General features: G+C 32.0%; 2 protein-coding genes across 2 annotated transcripts; one reads left to right on the forward strand and one right to left on the reverse strand.

Annotated features, from left to right (window-relative positions):
• Positions 1 to 1,165: 1,165 nt before the first annotated feature.
• On the reverse strand, positions 1,166 to 15,695 carry LOTGIDRAFT_144872 (hypothetical protein; the record flags this gene model as incomplete). Its single annotated transcript, XM_009056356.1, has 18 exons — positions 1,166 to 1,290; positions 1,675 to 1,810; positions 2,639 to 2,779; positions 3,244 to 3,389; positions 4,651 to 4,789; positions 5,139 to 5,276; positions 5,704 to 5,893; positions 6,552 to 6,661; positions 7,061 to 7,125; positions 7,759 to 7,909; positions 8,164 to 8,276; positions 8,303 to 8,393; positions 9,398 to 9,532; positions 9,996 to 10,077; positions 10,679 to 10,817; positions 11,020 to 11,087; positions 11,273 to 11,386; positions 15,619 to 15,695. The coding sequence occupies 18 exons, from the start codon at positions 15,693 to 15,695 to the stop codon at positions 1,166 to 1,168; spliced, it is 2,160 nt and encodes a 719-aa protein (XP_009054604.1).
• Positions 15,696 to 16,833: 1,138 nt separating this feature from the next.
• On the forward strand, positions 16,834 to 17,079 carry LOTGIDRAFT_144892 (hypothetical protein; the record flags this gene model as incomplete). The annotated part of the gene is made up of 1 exon (XM_009056357.1): positions 16,834 to 17,079. One exon carries the CDS (start codon positions 16,834 to 16,836, stop codon positions 17,077 to 17,079), a length of 246 nt encoding a protein of 81 aa, XP_009054605.1.
• Between the last annotated feature and the right edge of the window lie 5,073 nt (positions 17,080 to 22,152).

The following is a 22,152-nucleotide window of genomic DNA, read 5'->3' on the forward strand; positions in this document are numbered from 1 at the left end:
AAACACACAGATAAATATGTTCTTTTTCACTGAAATAAATTAAACATTATTTAAATATAAAAAATAACACTCAAATAAATATGTTCTTTTTCACTGAGATAAATTAAACATCATTTAAAAATAAAATAAAAACACACAGATAAATATGTTCTTTTTCACTGAGATAAATTAAACATTATTTAAAAATAAAATAAAAACACACAGATAAATATGTTCTTTTTCACTGAGATAAATTAAACATTATTAAAAAATTAAATAAAAACACACAGATAAATATGTTCTTTTTCACTGAGATAAATTAAACATTATTAAAAAATAAAATAAAAACACAATGATAAATATGTTCTTTTTCAATGAAATATAAACATACCCTTTTAATGAAATAAAAACACTCAGATAAATATATTCTTTACTATGAAATAAAAAATAACACACAAATAAATATGTTCTTTTTCACTGAGATAAATTAAACATTATTTAAAAATAAAATAAAAACACACAGATAAATATGTTCTTTTTCACTGAGATAAATTAAACATTATTTAAAAATAAAATAAAAACACACAGATAAATATGTTCTTTTTCACTGAGATAAATTAAACATTATTTAAAAATAAAATAAAAACACACAGATAAATATGTTCTTTTTCACTGAGATAAATTAAACATTATTAAAAAATAAAATAAAGACACACAGATAAATATGTTCTTTTTCACTGAGATAAATCAAACATTATTAAAACTAAAATAAAAACACAACGATAAATATGTTCTTTTTCAATGAAATATAAACATACCCTTTTAATGAAATAAAAACACTCAGATAAATATATTCTTTACTATGAAATAAAAAATAACACACAAATAAATATGTTCTTTTTCACTGAAATAAATTAAACATTATTTAAAAATAAAATAAAAACACACAGATAAATATGTTCTTTTCCACTGAAATAAATTAAACATTATTAAAAAATAAAATAAAAACACACAGATAAATATGTTCTTTTTCACTGAGATAAATTAAACATTATTTAAAACTAAAATAAAAACACACAGATAAATATGTTCTTTTTCACTGAGATAAAAAACATAGAAAAAATTGTTCATTCCACTTTACTCAGTATCCCTTCAGAGAGTCCACAAAGGTAAAAATGTAATAAACTTACTGTAGTTTATATAAACCATGATAAAATTGAGAGGTTATAATTTGAGCTTCACGTGCTGTATCTAAGGGATCCTGCCAATCACCAATAATTACTCCATGATATGTCTGATTACAACCTGGAGCTGAAAAAAAAATCCATAGATAATATATTTTTAGCAGGGCTGTTGATTTATCTGTAATTGCCAGTCATGTCTGATCGGAGCTTCATATTTACTGACTGCAAGTTTGATGTTTAGGACATTTTCTAAGCAAATGTGCTAGTTTTTGCTGAATTTCTTAGGAATTCTTGATAATAATGAGAGGTGTCTCTCCGGAGCGAGGCCGAAAAGAAACCAGAGCCCCTTAGATACGGGGGCCAGAGACCCAACGCATTTCAGATGGCCTGAGATGAATTTTAGGCATTTAAAGGGTTTAATTTTCACTTAAAATTAGAGCTTTCACAGGCCCTTTCCCTAAATACAACACCAGTTGAACTAAACAATACTGAAATACTAAATTTTACACACCTGTTGTTTGCTGTTTATGACAACATGTCCATTTATCATGTTTATAAACACCAGGATGATATGATGATACTCGACATTTATTATATTGACATGTTTTACGTAATGATGATATCCAATTAGTCACTTCATTGACATCCTACAGAAATAAATATAATACTTGACATTTATTATATTGACATGCTTTACGTAATGATGATATCCAATCAGTCCCTTCATTGACATCCTACAGAAATAAATATAATACTTGACATTTATTATATTGACATGTTTTACATAATGATGATATCCAATTAGTCACTTCATTGACATCCTACAGAAATAAATATAATACTTGACATTTATTATATTGACATGTTTTACGTAATGATGATATCCAATTAGTCACTTCATTGACATCCTACAGAAATAAATATAATACTTGACATTTATTATATTGACATGTTTTACATAATGGTGATATCCAATTAGTCACTTCATTGACATCCTATAGAAATAAATATAATACTTGACATTTATTATAATATTGACATGTTTTACATAATGATGATATCCAATTAGTCACTTCATTGACATCCTACAGAAATAAATATAATACTTGACATTTATTATATTGACATGTTTTACATAATGATGATATCCAATTAGTCACTTCATTGACATCCTACAGAAATAAATATAATACTTGACATTTATTATAATATTGACATTTTTTACATAGAATGATATCCAATTTGCAATTCCCAACCTGTATAAATATAAATCATTGGAATAACCTCTCCTAAAGGCTCAATAATACACTGGCCAAAAGCACTGGCTAATGATTGATAACTCTACTGATGTTAGCATTAAAAAACATATTGACCATCATCAAGAATGATATAAACAACAATTGGTATAACCTCGCCAAAAGGTTCTATAAACAAAGTTCAAATTGTTTGATAAATGCTTTTATAGACGACCCTACCTTAGCTTGAAAGTAAAGTATATCTTGTTCACCATCCTTACTTTTAACAATAATCTGACCAACATTACTTTTACCTAGAGCACCATAATCTATTTTCTCGACAGCACAGATAGTCTGTACATCTAAAAACTTGGAATTACCCTGAAATAAAAAGTAATTAATGGTAATTAGTAATAAATTAGCTAATTAAAATCCAATAACTTGTTGCGAAGAGAAATTTGCCAAAATGATAGGGGCAACAAGCGCCGTCATGAATAATTCATAAGATCATACCAATTTTAATGTGCAGTGCCTCTCCAGCCAAAAGGAAACACCAGATAGACCTTAAGGCCAGTGACTAAATATTTAGATCACTTAGCACCCAATTCTTTGCTAAGTTAGCCTCAGAAGTTAACTGACACTTATTAAATACCTTCCTTCACTGAACTTTTGAAATTAAGTGTATACCTTTGGAGCAACATTTTTAAAAATAGACCAACCATAAGGAAGTAATATGCAATATAATATCTTTCATTTCTGTACCACATTAAGCTTATAAAGATGTGCCATGCAGTGTTCAATGAGGGAAATTAGAAGTAGAATGACAGCAATAAATATCAACTTACATCAACAGCTGCTGTTTTAGAATAATGAAGACATTTTCTTGTCAACCAGAAATGTCGTTTTTTAAATACAAATGGACGGAGTAAACGTTTGGGATGATAGCGACATTTATATAAAACTCCATGACGTAATATTACACTGCCTTCTTCTTCAGATATAGTTAATGAACTTTTTAATCCTGTTGTGTAGGCTGAAATAGGAGACAAAACTTTTTCAGCATATCTTGCATATTCAGTGCAGAAGAATCTACTTTATTTTCAGGTAGAATAAATAGTAGAAACTATACAGGCTTATCTTATTTTGTCATAGGAATACTATTTGAACTACCTAAAATTAAAATGGACTGTCTGAGCAGAGATGGTTAAAATCTATTAAATAATTGACAGAGTTAAACTGAGAAAGAGAGTGATCATTTTTCATTGCATACATGGTTGTAACATTCTGTATCACATGCTATATTGACTCTCCTTATTTTAAGTTCCCTTTTGATTTGTGACTTCACCTCAGATTTGTGACTTCCCTTTTGATTAAAGACTTCCATTTAGATTTGTTACTTCCCCTTTGATTTGTGACTTCCCTTTTGATTTGAGACTTCCCTTAGATTTGGGAATTCCCTTTTGATTGAAGACTTCCCCTTAGATTTGTGACTTCCCTTTTGATTAAATACTTCCATTTAGATTTGTGACTTCCCCTTAGATTTGGGACTTCACTTTTGATTAAAGACTTCTCTTAAGATTTGTGACTTCCCTTTAGATTTGTGACTTCCTCTTAGATTTGTGACTTCTCCTTAGATTTGTGGCTTCCCTTTTGATATATACTCTCTATAACTTTCATGATAAAATACAAGTATAAAGCCATTGCAGAAGTAGGAGGTAATTAAAAATTAAGCAGATTTTTCCCAGAGAAAGTGAAATTATTTACAAAATTTTAATGTGATTGTTTTCTATAATTTGACATTAGATTGTATAAATAAAAAGTCTATGTTAAGTATGAAATACAAAAGAAAATGTCAGAGAGCACTAGTTAGGTTTTTTATATTTCACAGTAGTTTTAAGTTTCAAATTAGCCTCTAGCGTTGATTTAAGGATGGCTTAAGTGCAGTTGGTTAAAACATTTAACAGAGTCGTTTGCTTAGTGAAGGAAAACAAATGGTGGTCGTGGGTCATTATCTGGGTCAGGTCAGCATATCAAAGTCTGATGACTTATTTCTCATTACTCAAGTCCTCAGCTGTAAAATGGGTACAGGAAAGATCAATGTCAAGAGGTTTGGCCAAGGATCACTTGATAGAAAGGATCCTCATGAATCTTCTTTTATTTTTCTTCCTCTCTGATCCAAAACCTAATTTACCAAAAAACAATCTGGGCTCATAAGGAAGTAAGTGTCATGCCTAAGAAAAGTAATTTCTTACCATCTGGTGCTGCTACTTCTACTAATTTATTTATAAAATCTTTTATTTTAACAACATAAGTTTTTAATATAGGTATTAATGGTTGAAACCACTCTTCTTTAACTTGAAATGAGGTTAAATTACCAATTAGCTGGGTTAACTAGAAACAAGTACAAATAAACAATAAGAGGAAGTAGCAGGAAAAGTATATATGGCTGAGGTGAATGAAGCTTTATTCTGCACTTTTTGCGCTGTCAGCAGCATGAGCCTGCTCTTTTTCGAATTCCAACAGTGGGTATCCTTAATGTGCACAGCCTGTAGCACACATGGCCTCTTACCTGCATCACTGACAGGGGAAAACCAAGTTGAAAAATTGGAAGGTATTATCTCAACCATGCCGGAATTGAATCCTGGACTTTCAGGTTAGCAAGCAAGCATGTAATTCACTGAGCCAAGGCTCCCACATGAGGATATACAAGTAGTAATGAAAAAATGAGTACATAACCTACCTTAGCCAATAATGTAAGAGTTCGTGATATTTTAACATTTGGATGATGATCTTGTAAACCAAATAATTTAGGAGCTAATATTGCTGGGGCAAAAAATCTCAAAAATAAAAAACCAACTACAGCTTGATAAGGACAGTCCTAAAATAAATTCATTCAAATTTATCTCAAAAATAATACTCATGTTCTATTTAGGACAAGGCATATCTAGTTGCTATTTCAATGTCCAGATGACTCATTCATCCTTGGTGGTATAACAGATGCAGAAGCAAGATGCCTACTTCCACACTGGTTCCATAAAGTGGTAGTTTCAGCTAAATCCTTCTACTGTCTTGTTCAGTGGTAAAATGATGACAAAGTCCTGCAATGATCATCTTGGCAAATTGGATTCAATGATTTTGAAACTCCTTCAGCTGGATATGAAAGTTTTCATGTTTCCTACTAGTAAGTGATCCTATATGGGAGCAGAAATTCTACAAAAAAAAAATCAAAACCTGTTGGATCATCAGAGCAGTTGTATGTACTGTTCTGTAAAATTAAGCAATAAAGTTTTACTCTTTCTTCTTACCTGATGTTCAGTTTCCGGCCATTTTTCTTTGACTCGATGTGTTAAATTTCTAAATACTAGTCTCATTTTAAGTGGACATTGTTCAACAGAATTAAAGATGGCTTCCATGACGTCTGCCATGTAATGTTGTAAAAGATCTTGACTATTCTGTAGAATATCATTTTCAGATTCTTTATGTAAACTATGACGTCTGCAAAACAGAACATAAACAGAAAACTTTAGCTTCTATAGCAGAAATGATTAAAGGCTGCAGACATTCAGAGAATTTTAGTGGTAAGGCTATGTCATGTCATGAGAATTGTGCCTGTGGTTCCACTAAAACCAAGCATTTAAGTCGTCACTATCACAAACGCTACTTTGTGAGGTTCTATAACACAGCCTGTTGGATTGTTGTTTTGCTTGTTTACGTCAAGCAAATGGTGGCTGAGGGTTCCGATCTCGATTGGCGTGTGACTTATCATTTCAGTCGACGCAGCTTGTAAATGGGTATGGATATTTCGGTAAGGATCAGGCTACATATTCTCGAAACGATCTTAGCGCTAGGATGTCCTAGAATCAATGTTAGAAGATAAAAACCTGGGACATCCTAGCGCTAAGATCGTTTCGAGAATACATGGCCAGGTTTGTGATCTTAAGTTGTTATCCTTGTAAAATATAGTTGTTTCTTTCCTTCTAGGGGACTCTCATCATAGTGACATCATAAAACGCTTTGTTTTAATGGAAATGGAATAGTGAAAATTGATGCAAGCAACATATAAGTTTAGAAACCTCTTTACAAACCCTTCAATTTCTCAATAAAAAGAGTCTCTGAATAAACTAAAATAATAAATTAAAATATCCAATCTTACCTCCTAACACTATTGACTCTATGTGGATCTAATTCTACCGTTTTTCTTTCGTTAAATATTCTATCTATTGTACTATATAGTGTTTCATATAAATATGGCATACCAACTATCTATAAAGAAAACATACAAAAATAATGATGCATAACAAATGATGAGGATTCTTGTATCTAGTTAAATTCTAGAAATATGATTGGTCAATATAATCAACAGCAAAATCAACAATAAGTGAGTTACCATGACAACCCTTGTTGAATTTTCAGAAAGGGTAATTGCTTTCTATCCTTTCCATGCCTGTTTATCAAACCTGCATCAACGGCATAGGCAAAACAAGTTGGAAAATCTGATGAAACATTCTGGACTTATGTTTCAACTGAGCTTTGAAAATGCAAGCAAGTGTCTCTACTGTGGTACCAGTTCCATCAGAGTAGCCGCAAGAGCTCCATGTTTATTTCTTTCACATCTATCTATGTATCAAAACTCTAAGTTTCTATATGTATGTAGATACTTACCTTCATGAACTGGTCCATAGCCTTAGTACCAAGCGTATTACCACGGAACAACGTATGAGGATCATCTGCAATAAAAACATATTTATCATCTATATCAAGTTTAGTTATACAATCTAGAAATGATATAGCCGTAACTAGTTTATCTTACCCGTATCATCTATATCTAGTTTAGTTATACAATCTAGAAATGATATAACTGTATCTAGTTTATCTTACCTGTATCATCTATATCTAGTTTAGTTATACAATCTAGAAAATGATATAACTGTATCTAGTTTATCTTATCTGTATCATCTATATCTAGTTTAGTTATACAATCTAGAAAATGCTATAACTGTATCTAGTTTATCTTACCTGTATCATCTATATCTAGTTTAGTTATACAATCTAGAAATGATATAGCTGTATCTACATTATCTTACCTGTATCATCTATATCTAGTTTAGTTATACAATCTAGAAAATGCTATAACTGTATCTAGATTATCTTACCTGTATCATCTATATCTAGTTTAGTTATACAATCTAGAAAATGATATAACTGTATCTAGTTTATCTTATCTGTATCATCTATATCTAGTTTAGTTATACAATCTAGAAAATGATATAGCTGTATCTAGATTATCTTACCTGTATCATCTATATCTAGTCTAGTTATACAATCTAGAAAATGCTATAACTGTATCTAGTTTATCTTACCTGTATCATCTATATCTAGTTTAGTTATACAATCTAGAAATGATATAGCTGTATCTTGACTTAGATATAATCGTACCAATGCTCCAGCTGTCTCATTTAAATCTAACTGTCTAACTTCATTCAGTACTCCCCAAAATATCGATCCAAATTTCTTATGCTGAAAAGAGGGATTAGGCTGTCAAAAAACATACACAGAAAACTGCGCGCTAATATAAGTCTCAGAGAAAATCAAAAAAGCAGGACTCTTTCTAAAAATGAGTCTTGAAGCTTATGGGCACAGGAATAGCATTCACTAAACAGGAGTAAGAATTCAAAAAAAAAAATGTTAATGTGCGAAGGCGATTCAAAAGGATTCTAATACCACTTATTTCAAATTATCAAAAGAAAATGGCTGACAAACTATACCTTATGAGGTTTGGCAGCATCTGTTAAAACATCTATAATAGGTTGATATGCTGGTAATGGTAGAACTATTTCTTCTAATAGAAATATCTTTAATCTTATTTTACCTCGGTCAACTTTACTACAAAAATTACATTTTAACAATATAAATGGTGATGGATACAACAATAAAGAATGAACAACCAATTTTTACAAGGATAGCAATTTAAGTTCACAAGGATCCTTTCTACCAGCTGACCCTGGGCAAATCACTTGACATTGATCTTTGCCAGATTATTCGAACCCATTCACAGCCAGGTGAGAAATGAAGAAAGATAACTTCTCTAAGGTCAGCAGACTTTCACATGCTGACAAAGATTATAGCCCATGACCACCATTTAATTGTAACTACATATTCATTGGTGTATATAAACTACGTACCTGCCCCTTCTTTCCTGTACAATAGGATTTTTGACGTCTGTTCTCTCAGGTTTATGCGAAACTGAATGCCATTTTTTAACTGTATTATAAGGAACTTTGCTTAATGGTAAATGAACCTAAGATAAAAATATCAGTGATTTTAAAAATGGTGTATAACACCTTCAGCAATCAAAGGACCCAATAGTATTTTCATCAAATTAGTTGACCAAACCTTCATCAATAGGGTAGAAGGCTAAACAATTTGGCTTTATTGCTATTATAATTATTAGGAAAATAGACATTGAATCAATTCATTCATAATTTATCTACTGTCTTGGCACTCAATATGTAAATGACTTTTACCAGTTATTTTCATGTGAATTTAGATAGTCTTACAATGACTTTGTGTTGTTCATTCGAACAATTCACAATCAAATTTGGCACCGTGAGTGCCCCAATCTTATTTCTGTAGCTTTAGACCTTGTTCATGCCTCGTTTTTGAGACACTGAAAGCGAGGTTGGTAATGCAAATTACATCATCCATTGATAGGATGGCTACGTCATATGAATAATTAACCTATATGACATCACTAAACACCTGATCAACAGGGGTTGAAGACTAGCCTTTCTCAGAAATGTGTGAAGGTAAAATTCATCTAAGAGTATCATTAAATAGTTTAATTATATCCAAAATTAATGATGTAAAATATTATTACTTTTGAGTTAGTGAGATTGGAGAAGGGGTCTTCAAGGTGACAATTTTACTGCAGTGATACGCGTTCCCTTGTTATCATTCTGGATCCAATATGGCCGACGCGTGAATAAGTTCTATACTAACCTGACCCATAAAATCATCACTACGAAGTCTATCTTTATCATAAACTGTTAATACTACTTCATGATATTCATAAACACCAGGTAAAGCAAATTCAAACCTCTCATGCCATTCTGGAAATCTTGTTTTCTTCTGACGCTAAATACACCATATATAAAGATTTAAATATGACTTTTGGTTAAAATTAGGCTCAGTTGTAAGAATGCAGATTGTACTCTAATACAAATGAAATGAAATGAAATGAATGGAGTTTTACGTTACTCTAATACAAGCAGATGGAGGCTGCACAATATATCAAATACTCAGAGAGAAACTTAAATAAATAACTCTTTTGAATCACTTTTGTTTTTGTAAATATTAGTTTTAGTTTATGCTGTGGAGTGGGGGGGGTGGGGGAACTGTTAAAGGGACAGATGTTGCATTTCCCGGGGATGATTTTTCATGATCTTGAATATACGTATATGTATATCACAGAGTATCTTAAGACGACAAGTCGTCATTTTAACATTCAAACACAGATAATTCTAGACACACATGGATTTTAAGGCTTAAATTTGGACAGTGAGCTGTGAACACTATTACTGATTGGCTTAGTACTTACAGCTGTAGTTCTAGTTTCATCTAAACATTGAACAGTGACATATGGATCTGAATAACCATCTTTGTCTTTTGGTGCCAAATCTCTAAAATGACAAAACAAAAATATATTCAATCTGCTTTTTTTAATAATGATTTAGCACAAATTTTAGTATAAATGGGTTCTTTGTGACATTAATGTAAAATATCACAGTTAATTTTGAAACTGTATCAATAACCTTGCTCTGATTATCAAATACATTGTAACTATTGCCTTCTGATCTTGGCCACTGTGTTCATAAAATTCACCTTAACACTAAATTAACTTGCACCTTGTTTTATCATAAATCTTTACTTTGTGACCTAGGCCAGTGCTTTCTTGAGGCTATGTTCTCATCACCATCTAACACTAAATTAGTAATTTTGTCACACTACATTATACCTTCTCTCTTCAATGGTAAGACCCAAAGTTGCTCAGTAAGTTAGATTTTGCTTAAGATCCAGAGTCCAATCCCTGCATAGGTCATTAAAGATGATGCCATCAATTTTGTTCAACCAGGTTTTCCCTTGTCAATTTTGCAGGTCAGAGGGGCCAGATTAAAAAAAACTGAAGAAAACTTGACACTGGAGAGTAAAGTTGGTTACCAAATAAAAACCAAAGACCCCCCCCCCCCCCCCCCCCCTCTTATAGATTGGTATCTTTCTTACCTGCCCTCTTCAATGGTAATATAAAAGATGTAATTTTGAGGAGAAGAATCAGAAGGCTTTATACCATATTCTAATAATATTTCACCCTGTATTTCCCAATCTTTATCAGCTTTTTGTAGTGGAAACCAGTTCTCTAAACCTATATTATAATATGACTACTAATTATCAAAACTATAATAGGAATCTTGGGTATCCGCATCAAAATTTAAATCAATATCTATAAAATTTAAATCAGTCTTAAACAGTTTTACTGAACAACATATAAGCTTATATATCGAAAATATTGAGCCATGATAAATACTCAGGCAAACTATTTAGAGAAATATTTTAGTATAGTTTACCTCTCGGATCACTAAGTTTCTTTATGATATCTTTAGTTATTGAAACAGTACCAATAATATCATCTCCACTGAAATAGATAAGAAAAGAAAACTGATACATACTTACAATAGACTGCAATAGGTCTGTCTTCCATTCTACCCCTAGGGGAAGCAGGCATCAGTTTTTAATTCTGATAAGTGGTATGGACAGTGAGCTTTATAAGCTGTTAAGCAAATATTAAGAGGACAATATGGAGTAAATGATTAAATATACCTGACTCTATCTTCATCATACACAGAAACTGATAAATCTGTAAAATCATATGGCATATGTAATGTATATTCTTCAGCCCATAATGGTTCTAAATTCTTATATACAGTGGCAGTCCTACAAAACAGTATTTACACAGAATTGAGAAGGATATAATATAATAATAATAATTTTATCAGCTATGTGGACTCTCCAAGTTGACACCCACAGTTGCAGAAATGAAATGAAATGAATGGAGTTTTACGTCCTACTCTTCTGCACCATGTGGGCTAATGACGACGGACAACGCCATGCAGGGTGCAATGAGGGAAATTTTGCCAGGACAGCGGCATTAGCCTGCTCTTTTCCGATTTCCAACTGTCAAGGGATCTTTAACGTGCACAGCCTGTAGCACACGAGGCCTCGGTTTATTTCCCATCCGAACGACCAGATGCTTTTTTCATGTCAGCCCCTCGTACCTGCATCACTGACAGGGGGAAACCGGGTTGAAAAATCCGAAGGTATTATCTCGACCTATGCCGGGATTGAACCCTGGACCTTCAGGTTAGCGAGCAAGCATCTAACTCACTGAGCCACCGCGGCTCCCCACAGTTGCAGAGTGTCATTAGGTGTTTTATGAGGTTGAGCATGTCAGAGTAATTGTTGTTTTCAAGGAGTTCAATTTAAATAAGGTTTCCTTTAATTAAAGGGACAGTTCTGTTTGATCAATCGTACCTTATTCTCAGAAAAGTGAATTTTTTAGCTAAAGTTAATCTAAAAGTGTTCACAGCTCACTGTCAAAATTTCAGTCTTCAAATCCATTTGCGTCCAGAATCATCTGCGTTTGAAAGTTAAAATGACAACTCTTCTTTTCTTGAGCCATATATAGAAAAGACATATAGAAATTCCTATTTTGAGGTATTTGTGTATTATGTGATTTTCTTTTTTTTTTAAAACTTCTGAAAACTATATACATATATACAAGACTAAAATCAACCTCCACAAAATTGCAAAACTGTCTCTTTAATGCTTTTTAACTTGATACAGTTAGACCTTTACAAATGACAAGAAAATCTATTCAGATCAGATTATTCATTAGTTCTTGTTTTGGAAAAAAATTCATATTTGACATAAAAAAAATAAATATTAGAATGACTTTAATTTCAGGTTGATTTTTTACTTATGATTGAATATAATACATTGAACTAGCTAGCTACTCTATGGCTGAAACTAGGACACATTCAAAACCTTTTAAGTATTTTGCAATAAAAATTGAATATCATTAACTATGGCATATGAAATCATAAAATCGAAAATAACATAATAATAGGAAGTCTGTACAGGAAACTTTGTTCAAATAGATTTTAAACTGATGTTGAAAGTCAGCCTGTCAACACACTTCTCAAAAAAATCTATTTTAAAGGAGCAGTAGCGGTATTTTAGGGAGTTTATTTTAGTCTTGAATATATGTAAATATTCTTCAGAAGTAAGCCTACTAAAAATGTATTCGAAAATTGCATAATTCCTTCAAAAATTCATACTTCAAACTATGAATTTTATTGACCATTTCTATATATGTCTTTTCTATATATCACAGAGTATCTTAAATTGACGAGACGTCATTTTCTCATTCAAATGCAGATATTTCTGGACACACATGGATTTAAGGCTCAAATTTCAAAGGTGACCTGTGAACACTATTACTGATTAGCTCCAGTTTCTGAGACTAAAGTACAATTGGTCAAAAACAATGGTGCACCTGTCCCTTTAAGTATGGAATTTTACATTAAAGGTGCAATCCATATAGCTAACAAGGTAGCAACTGACAGATTTTGCTACAAATTAATAATAAAATGTTGTTTATCACAAAGATGTTTGAAGTTTTTAAAATGTGAAGATAAACTCAGAGCAAACGTTATTTTGAAATCGAGCCAGATTTTGAATGTCTTGATAACCAAGACTACAGAATCTAAAATGTGGTGAAGGAGAAGCAGACTTGCATGCTGAGCTTCTTTTGAGTTTTTTTTCATTAATTTTGTTAGTTTAAGCTTTTATCTACTCCTCTTGATGAAGAATAATAAAATAATAGGGTGTTGCTAACATGTTCGCCATTTGTTTGACCTTTTTTATTATAGTCCCAGTAACGAGAATTTTCTAGCTAAGCCAATCAGTTATAGTGTTCACAGCTCACCGTCGAAATTTGAGCTTTTTAATCCATGTGTGTCTAGAATTATCTGTGTTTGGAGGTCAAAATGATGACTCGAAATATCTTGAGACTATAGAAAAGACAGAAATAGAAATGGAAAGTGAAATTCCTACAGCTTGAGTTATTTTTGAAGGAATAATGCGATATTCAAGACCCAAATCAACCCTTGAAAATGGCGAACCTGTCACTTCAAATTTGAAATTTGCTTTTATCAAATCTATCTATATCATTACTTTTAGAAATATCACACATGCAACCAAGAAGACGGTTTAAGTTGGAAACGGAAGACCTTTAGAAAATGGTGGCCAGAATTCGTAATATTGAATATAGAGTGAAAATAAAAGAATCATCTGTTGAAGATTTATTAATAATCAAACAATATGTAGAAGAAAAATGTATGAAATTATCAAGGGATTGAATCAGCTGTCACAGTTTCTACTTCACTTCTTATATATACCTAGTTTAATTAAAATCTGACTGTTATTATGATATATCAATAGAACACGTTAATTCTCATCTTCACTATGTCAAGGTATTACAAACCTTGTCTAATACCTTGACTTCATTAAGCACTAGTATTACAGAAGGTTGGGATTATTGGATTGTATACTCTAGTTAAAAGGACAGGTTAGCCATTTTCAGGGGTTGATTTGGGTCTTGAATATATGTAAATAATCTTCAGAAGTACTATGAATGTACAAAAATCACATAATTCCTTTAAAAATATCTCAAACTAGGAATTTTACTCACTTTTTCTATGTCTTTTCTATATATCACAGAGTATCTAAAACTGACGAGTCGTCATTTTAACATTCAATCAAGGATTATTCTTTACACACATGGATTTGAAGGCTCAAATTTCGACGGTGAGCTGTGAACACTATTACGGATAAGCTAAGCTAAAAAATTCCAGTTTCTGAGACTAAAGTATGATGTTCCTTTAATAGTGCCAATCAGAATCCTCAAAAAAATATCATAAAAATAATAATGGCCGGGTTTGCCACTACTAGTTTTTGTCCGTATTTTGAACATAGGTTTTGATTCAACCTTGAACTGCACTGAGCGTAAATGAAATAAAACGTTATATACCCTGAGCTCCAAGTAATATAACTTAAGCTTATGACCTTAATGTTCTTTGACATCACTTGGTAAAGGCCGCTCGGGTATATATTGCTTAATTGTGAGGCTGGGTTGAAAGGGTTAAAGCAGAAAATTGACAATGTGCCTTATGATGTCAAGGTATTGGATGGAGTTTGTAATACCCCGAAATAGTGAAGATGGTTAATTCTGTACACATAAATAAACTGACTGTACAGTTTGAGTTAAACAAAGAAATTGATGATCAAGATTAGCTAGTCAAAATGACACTTTAATTTGTCATCCTCTAATAAACCTGATATCCATTGATTTGAAATCAAATACCAGGTGTTTCAAAATAAAAGCCTTGATTTGGGCCATGTAAATAGTCTTGCGAAATACAAGATCTTTACAAAAATTGCATAATCCCTTCAAATATACCACAAACTAAAATTCTATTTTGGATATTAGAAAAAGATAGCTTGCCACACAAGGTAGCATACATCCACTACAAGCTATCAGAAATGATAACAAATTCTGTAGTGTCTTAATAATGAATTTTCAAATAATCTTAAAAATATTTTTAAGTCAAGGCAAAATCTCCAAAACAGTTCATCAAATTATCATCAAATTCAAACATGAACAAGACCTCATTGACATACACACAAGGGCAATAATTCAGAAACAGTTCATCAAATTATCATCAAATTCAAACATGAACAAGGTCTCATTGACATACACACAAGGGCAATAACTCAGAAACAGTTCATCAAATTATCATCAAATTCAAACATGAACAAGGTCTCATTGACATACACACAAGATCAGTTAAAAACTCTAGCCTCTATTGTGTCTACAAGAAATGACTAACGGACAGGAGTCACGGCAATATACATCCACCTTTCCATGAGGGCATATAACAATACATGGAAGTATAGCAGAAAGAAAGCCTTTCCTATACATGGCTCTCCTTCAGAAAGTCTCATTTTTGTGTAGGACAAGAACATAGAAACAGTTATTCCTTAATTCAATTTTCTCATAAATTAAATCAGAAGAACTAACAACTAAATTAATGGTGTTTAAGTACCTTGAAATAATTTCATTATCTACTTTCAGTACACAATACGGATCGCTTTTACCATTCCTGGAAATACAATATAACATTCATTAAGTATTGATTATCTCATTGACATGAATAATACACATTCTGGTCTCAGGAAAATACTATTGTGAAATACCATTGTTTTTAAATTCTCTTTACTGACAGAGTTGGCAGCAATTATTATATTTTTATCCAGTGGGCTCAGACAATAAAATTATAAATGGTAAATTGAAGAGAACTTAAGGATAAGAAGATGACAATATCAGAGAGATTATATAGTCTTTATTGCCCACTCGAGAATATATACAAGATAATTCTGAATGTAAGATACCTTAGAGAATATAAAAACAATCTCTATAAAGTTCAATGTCAGCTGATAAATCAATTCTCTTTAGCTTACTAAGCTAAAATATTGGGTTTCCTTATTTTCCTATTTGATTAATTGGTGTTTCTAATGCATTATCATGTATTATTAATCATATCGTTATGTTCTTATTGCATATAATCAAGAGTTTTAAACAATCATAAATGTCCATATAGTACAGTCTGGATAAACAAAAAAATACTTTTTGACCTTTCTCGATCGGTCACTCGTTGATATTCTGCTGGTAATTCTCTTCTAATTTAGCTAGTTATGAATCAATTAATCAATTAATTAGAACACCTCTACTTTCTATTTATAGAAGTATATATGTATAAGCATTCCATTTTCATAAATGAAAATAAGGGAACCCATCTTTAATAGATATCTTTGTTAATCATATTATGACTATATTAACAAAAGTCAATTTTGCAGAAATTTCCATTCATTATTAGTGAAGGCATGCCATCCATTTTGCTAGCCAGTCATAATTAGTTTTGTCAGTCCTCTCAAGATGCTTTTATTCTAATTAACTTATTTTAGGGGTCCTACTCACAGTTACATAATAAGGTTAAGGTCCTAGTCAAGAATGTATGTCAGAGTCTACTAGTCAAGAATGTATGTCTAAGTTTACTAAATCAAGAATGTATAGTAGAATTTACTTGTCAAGAATGTTTGTCACAGTTTACTTGTTAATAATGTTGTCACAGTTTACTTGACTTTGACAAAGAATGTATGACAGAATTCACTTGCCCAGAATTGATGTCTAAGTTGACCATTCAAGAATGTATAGTAGAGTTTACTTGTGAGGAATGTATAGTAGAGTTTACTTGTGAGGAATGTATGTCAGAATTCACTTGTCAACAATGTATAGTAGAGTTTACTTATCAAGAATGTATAGTAGAGTTTACTTGTCAAGAATGTATAGTAGAGTTTACTTATCAAGAATGTATAGTAGAGTTTACTTGTCAAGAATGTATAGTAGAGTTTACTTATCAAGAATGTATAGTAGAGTTTACTTGTCAAGAATGTATATCAGAGTTTACTTGTCAAGAATGTACGTAACAGGTCGTACATGTTCGTAAGAGGATTTACTTGTCAGGCACGTCTAAAGGAAGTTTTACTTAATCGCCATTTAAGCTCTGCCAGATCATTTCCTTTCATCCTTTACACACTGAATGTCAAATTGTCCTGTACAACATACAACATGATATAGTGTTAATATCAGTAATTATTTACTAATTGAGTTATCATACCAATTGCCAATAATGAATACTAATAAAAATGATTATCTTGACAGTCTAATCTAATAATAATAGTCATTTGTTAATTAGCATTATTTATTAATTATCATTAAGAACTATTTACTATAACTACTCTACATAATACATTATTTCTTATTGACTAGCCTTACTGTTTATGGTACTTGTGAGATAAACCACTATCATCATATTGAACTCGGTCTTGTCAAATTGGAAGCCATGCTAGCTCAATGAGTTAGATGCTTGCGTGCTGAATGTCCAAAGTTTAATCCAAGCATAGGTCAAGTTAATAACTTTTTTCAGCCATTATAAAGCCAAAAACCAAAACTAGGTCAAACTGGTAAACTAACAATTATCATTCTCTGTTCTTAATTAACCCTTTCAAAATAAATTCTGTTTGATCAAGCTTGATGAATAGATACAGTGGCAGAAACAAGCTTATGTTCCAGTGGGGGGTGGCGGTGTTGGCGAAATATCTGAGATTGCCCGAATTTCAAACCTAGTTATGAGATTTTTGTTTTCGGGCTGCGAGGAGGGGTCTCCCTTTGGTTCTGCCACTGCATAGATAGAACGTTTTTGATAATGAACATTTTGCATTCTGCCCCTTTACGATTTAAAAATGACAGTAAATGAGAATTTTTCATGTGATGTTGCCGTCAATCACTAGTATTACCAGCTGCTGTCTTGTTATTAGTTTAACATGCTGGTAACTGTTAATCACACATGTTCAGCAATAAAAAATACATCAATTTTCAACAGGAGACTTAAATATCTAGTTGACCTTGATTTTATTTAACATTTTAAAAGATTCAAATAACTGAACCTATCCGTGAAAACCTGATTCGTTTATTCCATTATATCTATTACAAATACAAATCCAGGTTTAAATTCGATATAGGACAAACAATATAAGCCATATAGAATCTGAAAGTGATGCCAAAATGGACAAACCATTAGGTGTTGCTATGTTGTGCCGCCTAACTTGCAACACCTGCTACAATATATTATTTCATTTTTGTTCATGTTGGACTACATGTACACTGTCAGTACTGGTACCATATTTAAAGGGTTGGGGGGACATTGGGCCATGGCTCTCCTCTCAGGTCTGTTGGCATCTGGGAGTCTCTGGTGGCCTCTTTTTTAACTAAAATCATCCAGCCGTTTGGCCATGCCCCCCCACAGGCCTGTGAAAGGTCATATCTTAAAAAAGCTAAAAATTGATCGCAGGCCATCTGTAAATCATTGGCATCTGCGGGGGTCTCTGGTAGCCTCCATACCCGGGCCTCACCTCTCATTTTTTGGCCTCCCCCCTCAGGCATTTTCTAGATAAGCCCATGTTCACTGTCATCTTAGTCTGTGTATTGGTGTGAGAAAATTTGTATAAACATTGTTAAATCAAATTCTTTTATAACAGGGTTTTTATGTGATTTTTTCCCCTTGATTTGTTATGTTTAGATATTAAATATTGACACTATTTTGTCCCCATAGGCTACTTTATTTTTCTTTTTATGTTGTTTTCTTTTTATTTAGTATAAATTATTTGTTTAAAGGACTACTACCTCTTAGAATAAACCACTTAAAGGGATGGTAAAGGGATGGTAAAGAGGTTTTCTAAATTTGTGTATTGGGGACACTGATAGCATCAATTTTCAATAAGACATCTGTTGTTCCTGCAATTTCACTAAAACTCAGTGTTTGATAACTTCAGGATGCATAGGGCCTTATGTGATATAAGCATATTTTGCAATTGGTGACGTCATCAAAGAATTTAGAAAACATTTTTACAATCCCTTTAAATAGTCACTAATATAACATTAAAAGTCAGATTGATCCTGTAATGGCTTTAAAGTAAGAATTATCCTTCAATGGCTATAAAGTAAGAATTATCCTTCAATGGCTATAAAGTAAGAATTATCCTTCAATGGCTATAAAGTAAGAATTATCCTTCAATGGCTATAAAGTAAGAATTATCCTTCAATGGCTATAAAGTAAGAATTATCCTTCAATGGCTTTAAAGTAAGAATTATCCTTCAATGGCCATAAAGTAAGAATTATCCTTCAATGGCTTTAAAGTAAGAATTATCCTTCAATGGCTTTAAAGTAAGAATTATCCTTCAATGGCTATAAAGTAAGAATTATCCTTCAATGGCTTTAAAGTAAGAATTATCCTTCAATGGCTTTAAAGTAATGGCAATATTTACATGGGAATGGTAATATCACTAGCAAACTAATGCAAAGACAAGTACAGAAACAGGCCTCTCGAATAAACAAGGATTCAACTCATCCATTAACAAATATCTTTACAATGGTCAAAGTATTACGTCTTCATCTTATACCTTGACTGCAATGGCCAACATTCTTGTTTCACAGACGTTTGTGAATGCAGCAATTTGATTGGATTATACGCTAACCAATCTCAGCCCTCGCTAGAAAGACGGTAAAAAACAATTACACATAAACTCAAGGGCTCTGTTTTATTCACTGGCGTACAATCCAATCAAATCGTTGAAACAAGAAAGTGGGCCATTGCAGTCAAGGTATAAGATGAAGATGTAATACCTTGACCATAGCAAAGATGACATGCATGTATCTTGACTTTAGTCAGCATCAGTAACAGGGAGATATCATACTGAAAAATAAGTTGTAGGTAGCCAATTATTTCGACCTATGCAGCAAATATTACAGGTATGATAACAAATTCTGGTGAACGGAAAAATATTTCCCTTAATGGTAGAGCTCGAATTCCATGATTGAATTAATCTCTGTTATATTAGATGTTTAGCCTCAAGATATATGTAATTAGGTCTGATTAACATCCAGCTACTTGATAAATGATATCTGAATAAAAATCAATTATTTCTCAACTCCATCTAGTCTAGATAGATTATAATCAAATCCAATCTCAATCTTGTCACTTTCATATCTAGAGGCGCTAGAAAACTATATCATTATGATAGCTGGCTGAAAAGTTCTAACTTAGGTATATCAGTCGAATTGAAAAAAAACCTTTGCCACCAGTCTCTTATTTGATGATATGAACTGCACGGGTCATTGTACCAGACCATCTTGTAAACCTACTCAATAACTCATCTGCTAGATGGGTGTCAAAGCTCTTAAAGGGATAATTTTTATCTGTATCCAATTTTCGATCAGACCTTGTCCCTGCAATTCCACTTAAGCATTTGATGATGTCACTAGTCACAAAATATGCCATATCACTTAAGGACTTTGTGATTAGTGATGTCATAAAACGCTAATTTAAGTAGAATTGCAGGAACCACAGACGTCTGATTGAAAATTGGAATGGTGCAAATTGATACTATCCGTGGTCCTGATACTCTTAAAAAATCTTAAAAATCTCGTTACAATCCCTTTAACACTAATAACTGATAAGAAACATCTCAGTTTCCTGATGTCCCTTGACATTAACATTTATACCCATGATCTTATTGTTGATATGACTCAAAAGATTTCAAACTACTTCCTGAAATGAGGAAGAAATTAGTCAGTAGCAATTTATCTAGTAATGATGACTTGCTGTGAGTGACTTTTTTTTATGGTAGATTCAGAAAATCTTGCTTTGACCTGCAAATTAAGACCTTGCAGCACTGCTGACAAAAGTGTGTAAAACGGGAAGGGTACTAACTAGAGAAAAAATTGACAACCATTGACCTGATAGAACTTTTCAGCCAGCCCTCGGACGCTGATGAATTATGGCAAAAAAAAAAAACAATTATGATGCTTTAATAGCTTAGCTATATAACCTATTGTCTGATTGAAAAGGTTTCATTTCCTGTTGAACTTTGTTCAGTGATTCCTTTAGATAATTTTCTTATTTAGTATGAAATGTCATAAAGTCTGCCATAAAGGAAATTATAAAGTTTGTTATGCCTTTGTAGGTGTAAGAAAACTACTGTACAGATTTAAACAAAATAAATGCTTAATTGTAGAGAAATATGTGTCCTATATTTTCTGAAAGTTTCAACTAATAAAATTGAGCAACTAGGTCAAACTGTTTAATTAACAATTAGTAGGCCTACGTTCTATTTTTAATTAATTCTATCAAAACAAATTCAGTTTGATCAAGTAGATACATAGATGTAAATAGCATACTTTAGGAATATCTACAAAAAAGCGGAATGCTCTTTAAAATATTTCTTAGTTTTTCTGTTAATGTCAATGGAGGATTAAACCTTATTTTATGCACTTTAAGCTATTTGCTTACACTTTTTAAAAATTAGTTGGATCCAAAATAGGTTAAAAAAAATTGGGGAAACGTAAACCATCAAATAATTTGGGTTTTTTTTCCTTCAGGAATTTTTAATTATTCAAAAGGTAAAATCATGAAAAAATTTTAGCCATGCCCAATATTGGAAAAGAGTAGCCTAGCCTAGGTTCCTAGCAAATGGTTTGTGAAAACTATAAAAAAAAAAACAAAAGAAAGAGAGAGAAAGACAAAGACAAGAAGGTGATTCAAAGAATAAATTGTCTATAAAAGATTCCAATTATGATTACATTTACATACACTGTAGAACTACATTAGTTGTGAGGTTTCCTTTATATCATCGTTTCTTCAAACAAATTATTTGTAGTCGTAGTCTAAATTCGGCATTTTTTCGAAACGACTCAAACTTTAAAAAATAAAAACAAATGTACTTACAAATCTTTTGACAACAGGCTCTTAGCTTCGGAAATGCGTAAATATAACGTTGTGTGTTTGGAAACCATTCCTATTTTTGGAAACTTAAAGAAAGCATTAAAATATCAGTTAGTAAACAACAGCTGCCATTCCATTGAAAAATCAAGTTGCCTCCCCTTGATTTATAAGCACGATCAATAGACCATGTAGCCTACAGGTGTCACAGGTATCATATGATATCCAGGACGCTCTGGGTT

This window comes from Lottia gigantea, assembly GCF_000327385.1.
Source record: "Lottia gigantea unplaced genomic scaffold LOTGIsca_270, whole genome shotgun sequence".
NCBI lineage: Eukaryota > Metazoa > Mollusca > Gastropoda > Lottiidae > Lottia > Lottia gigantea.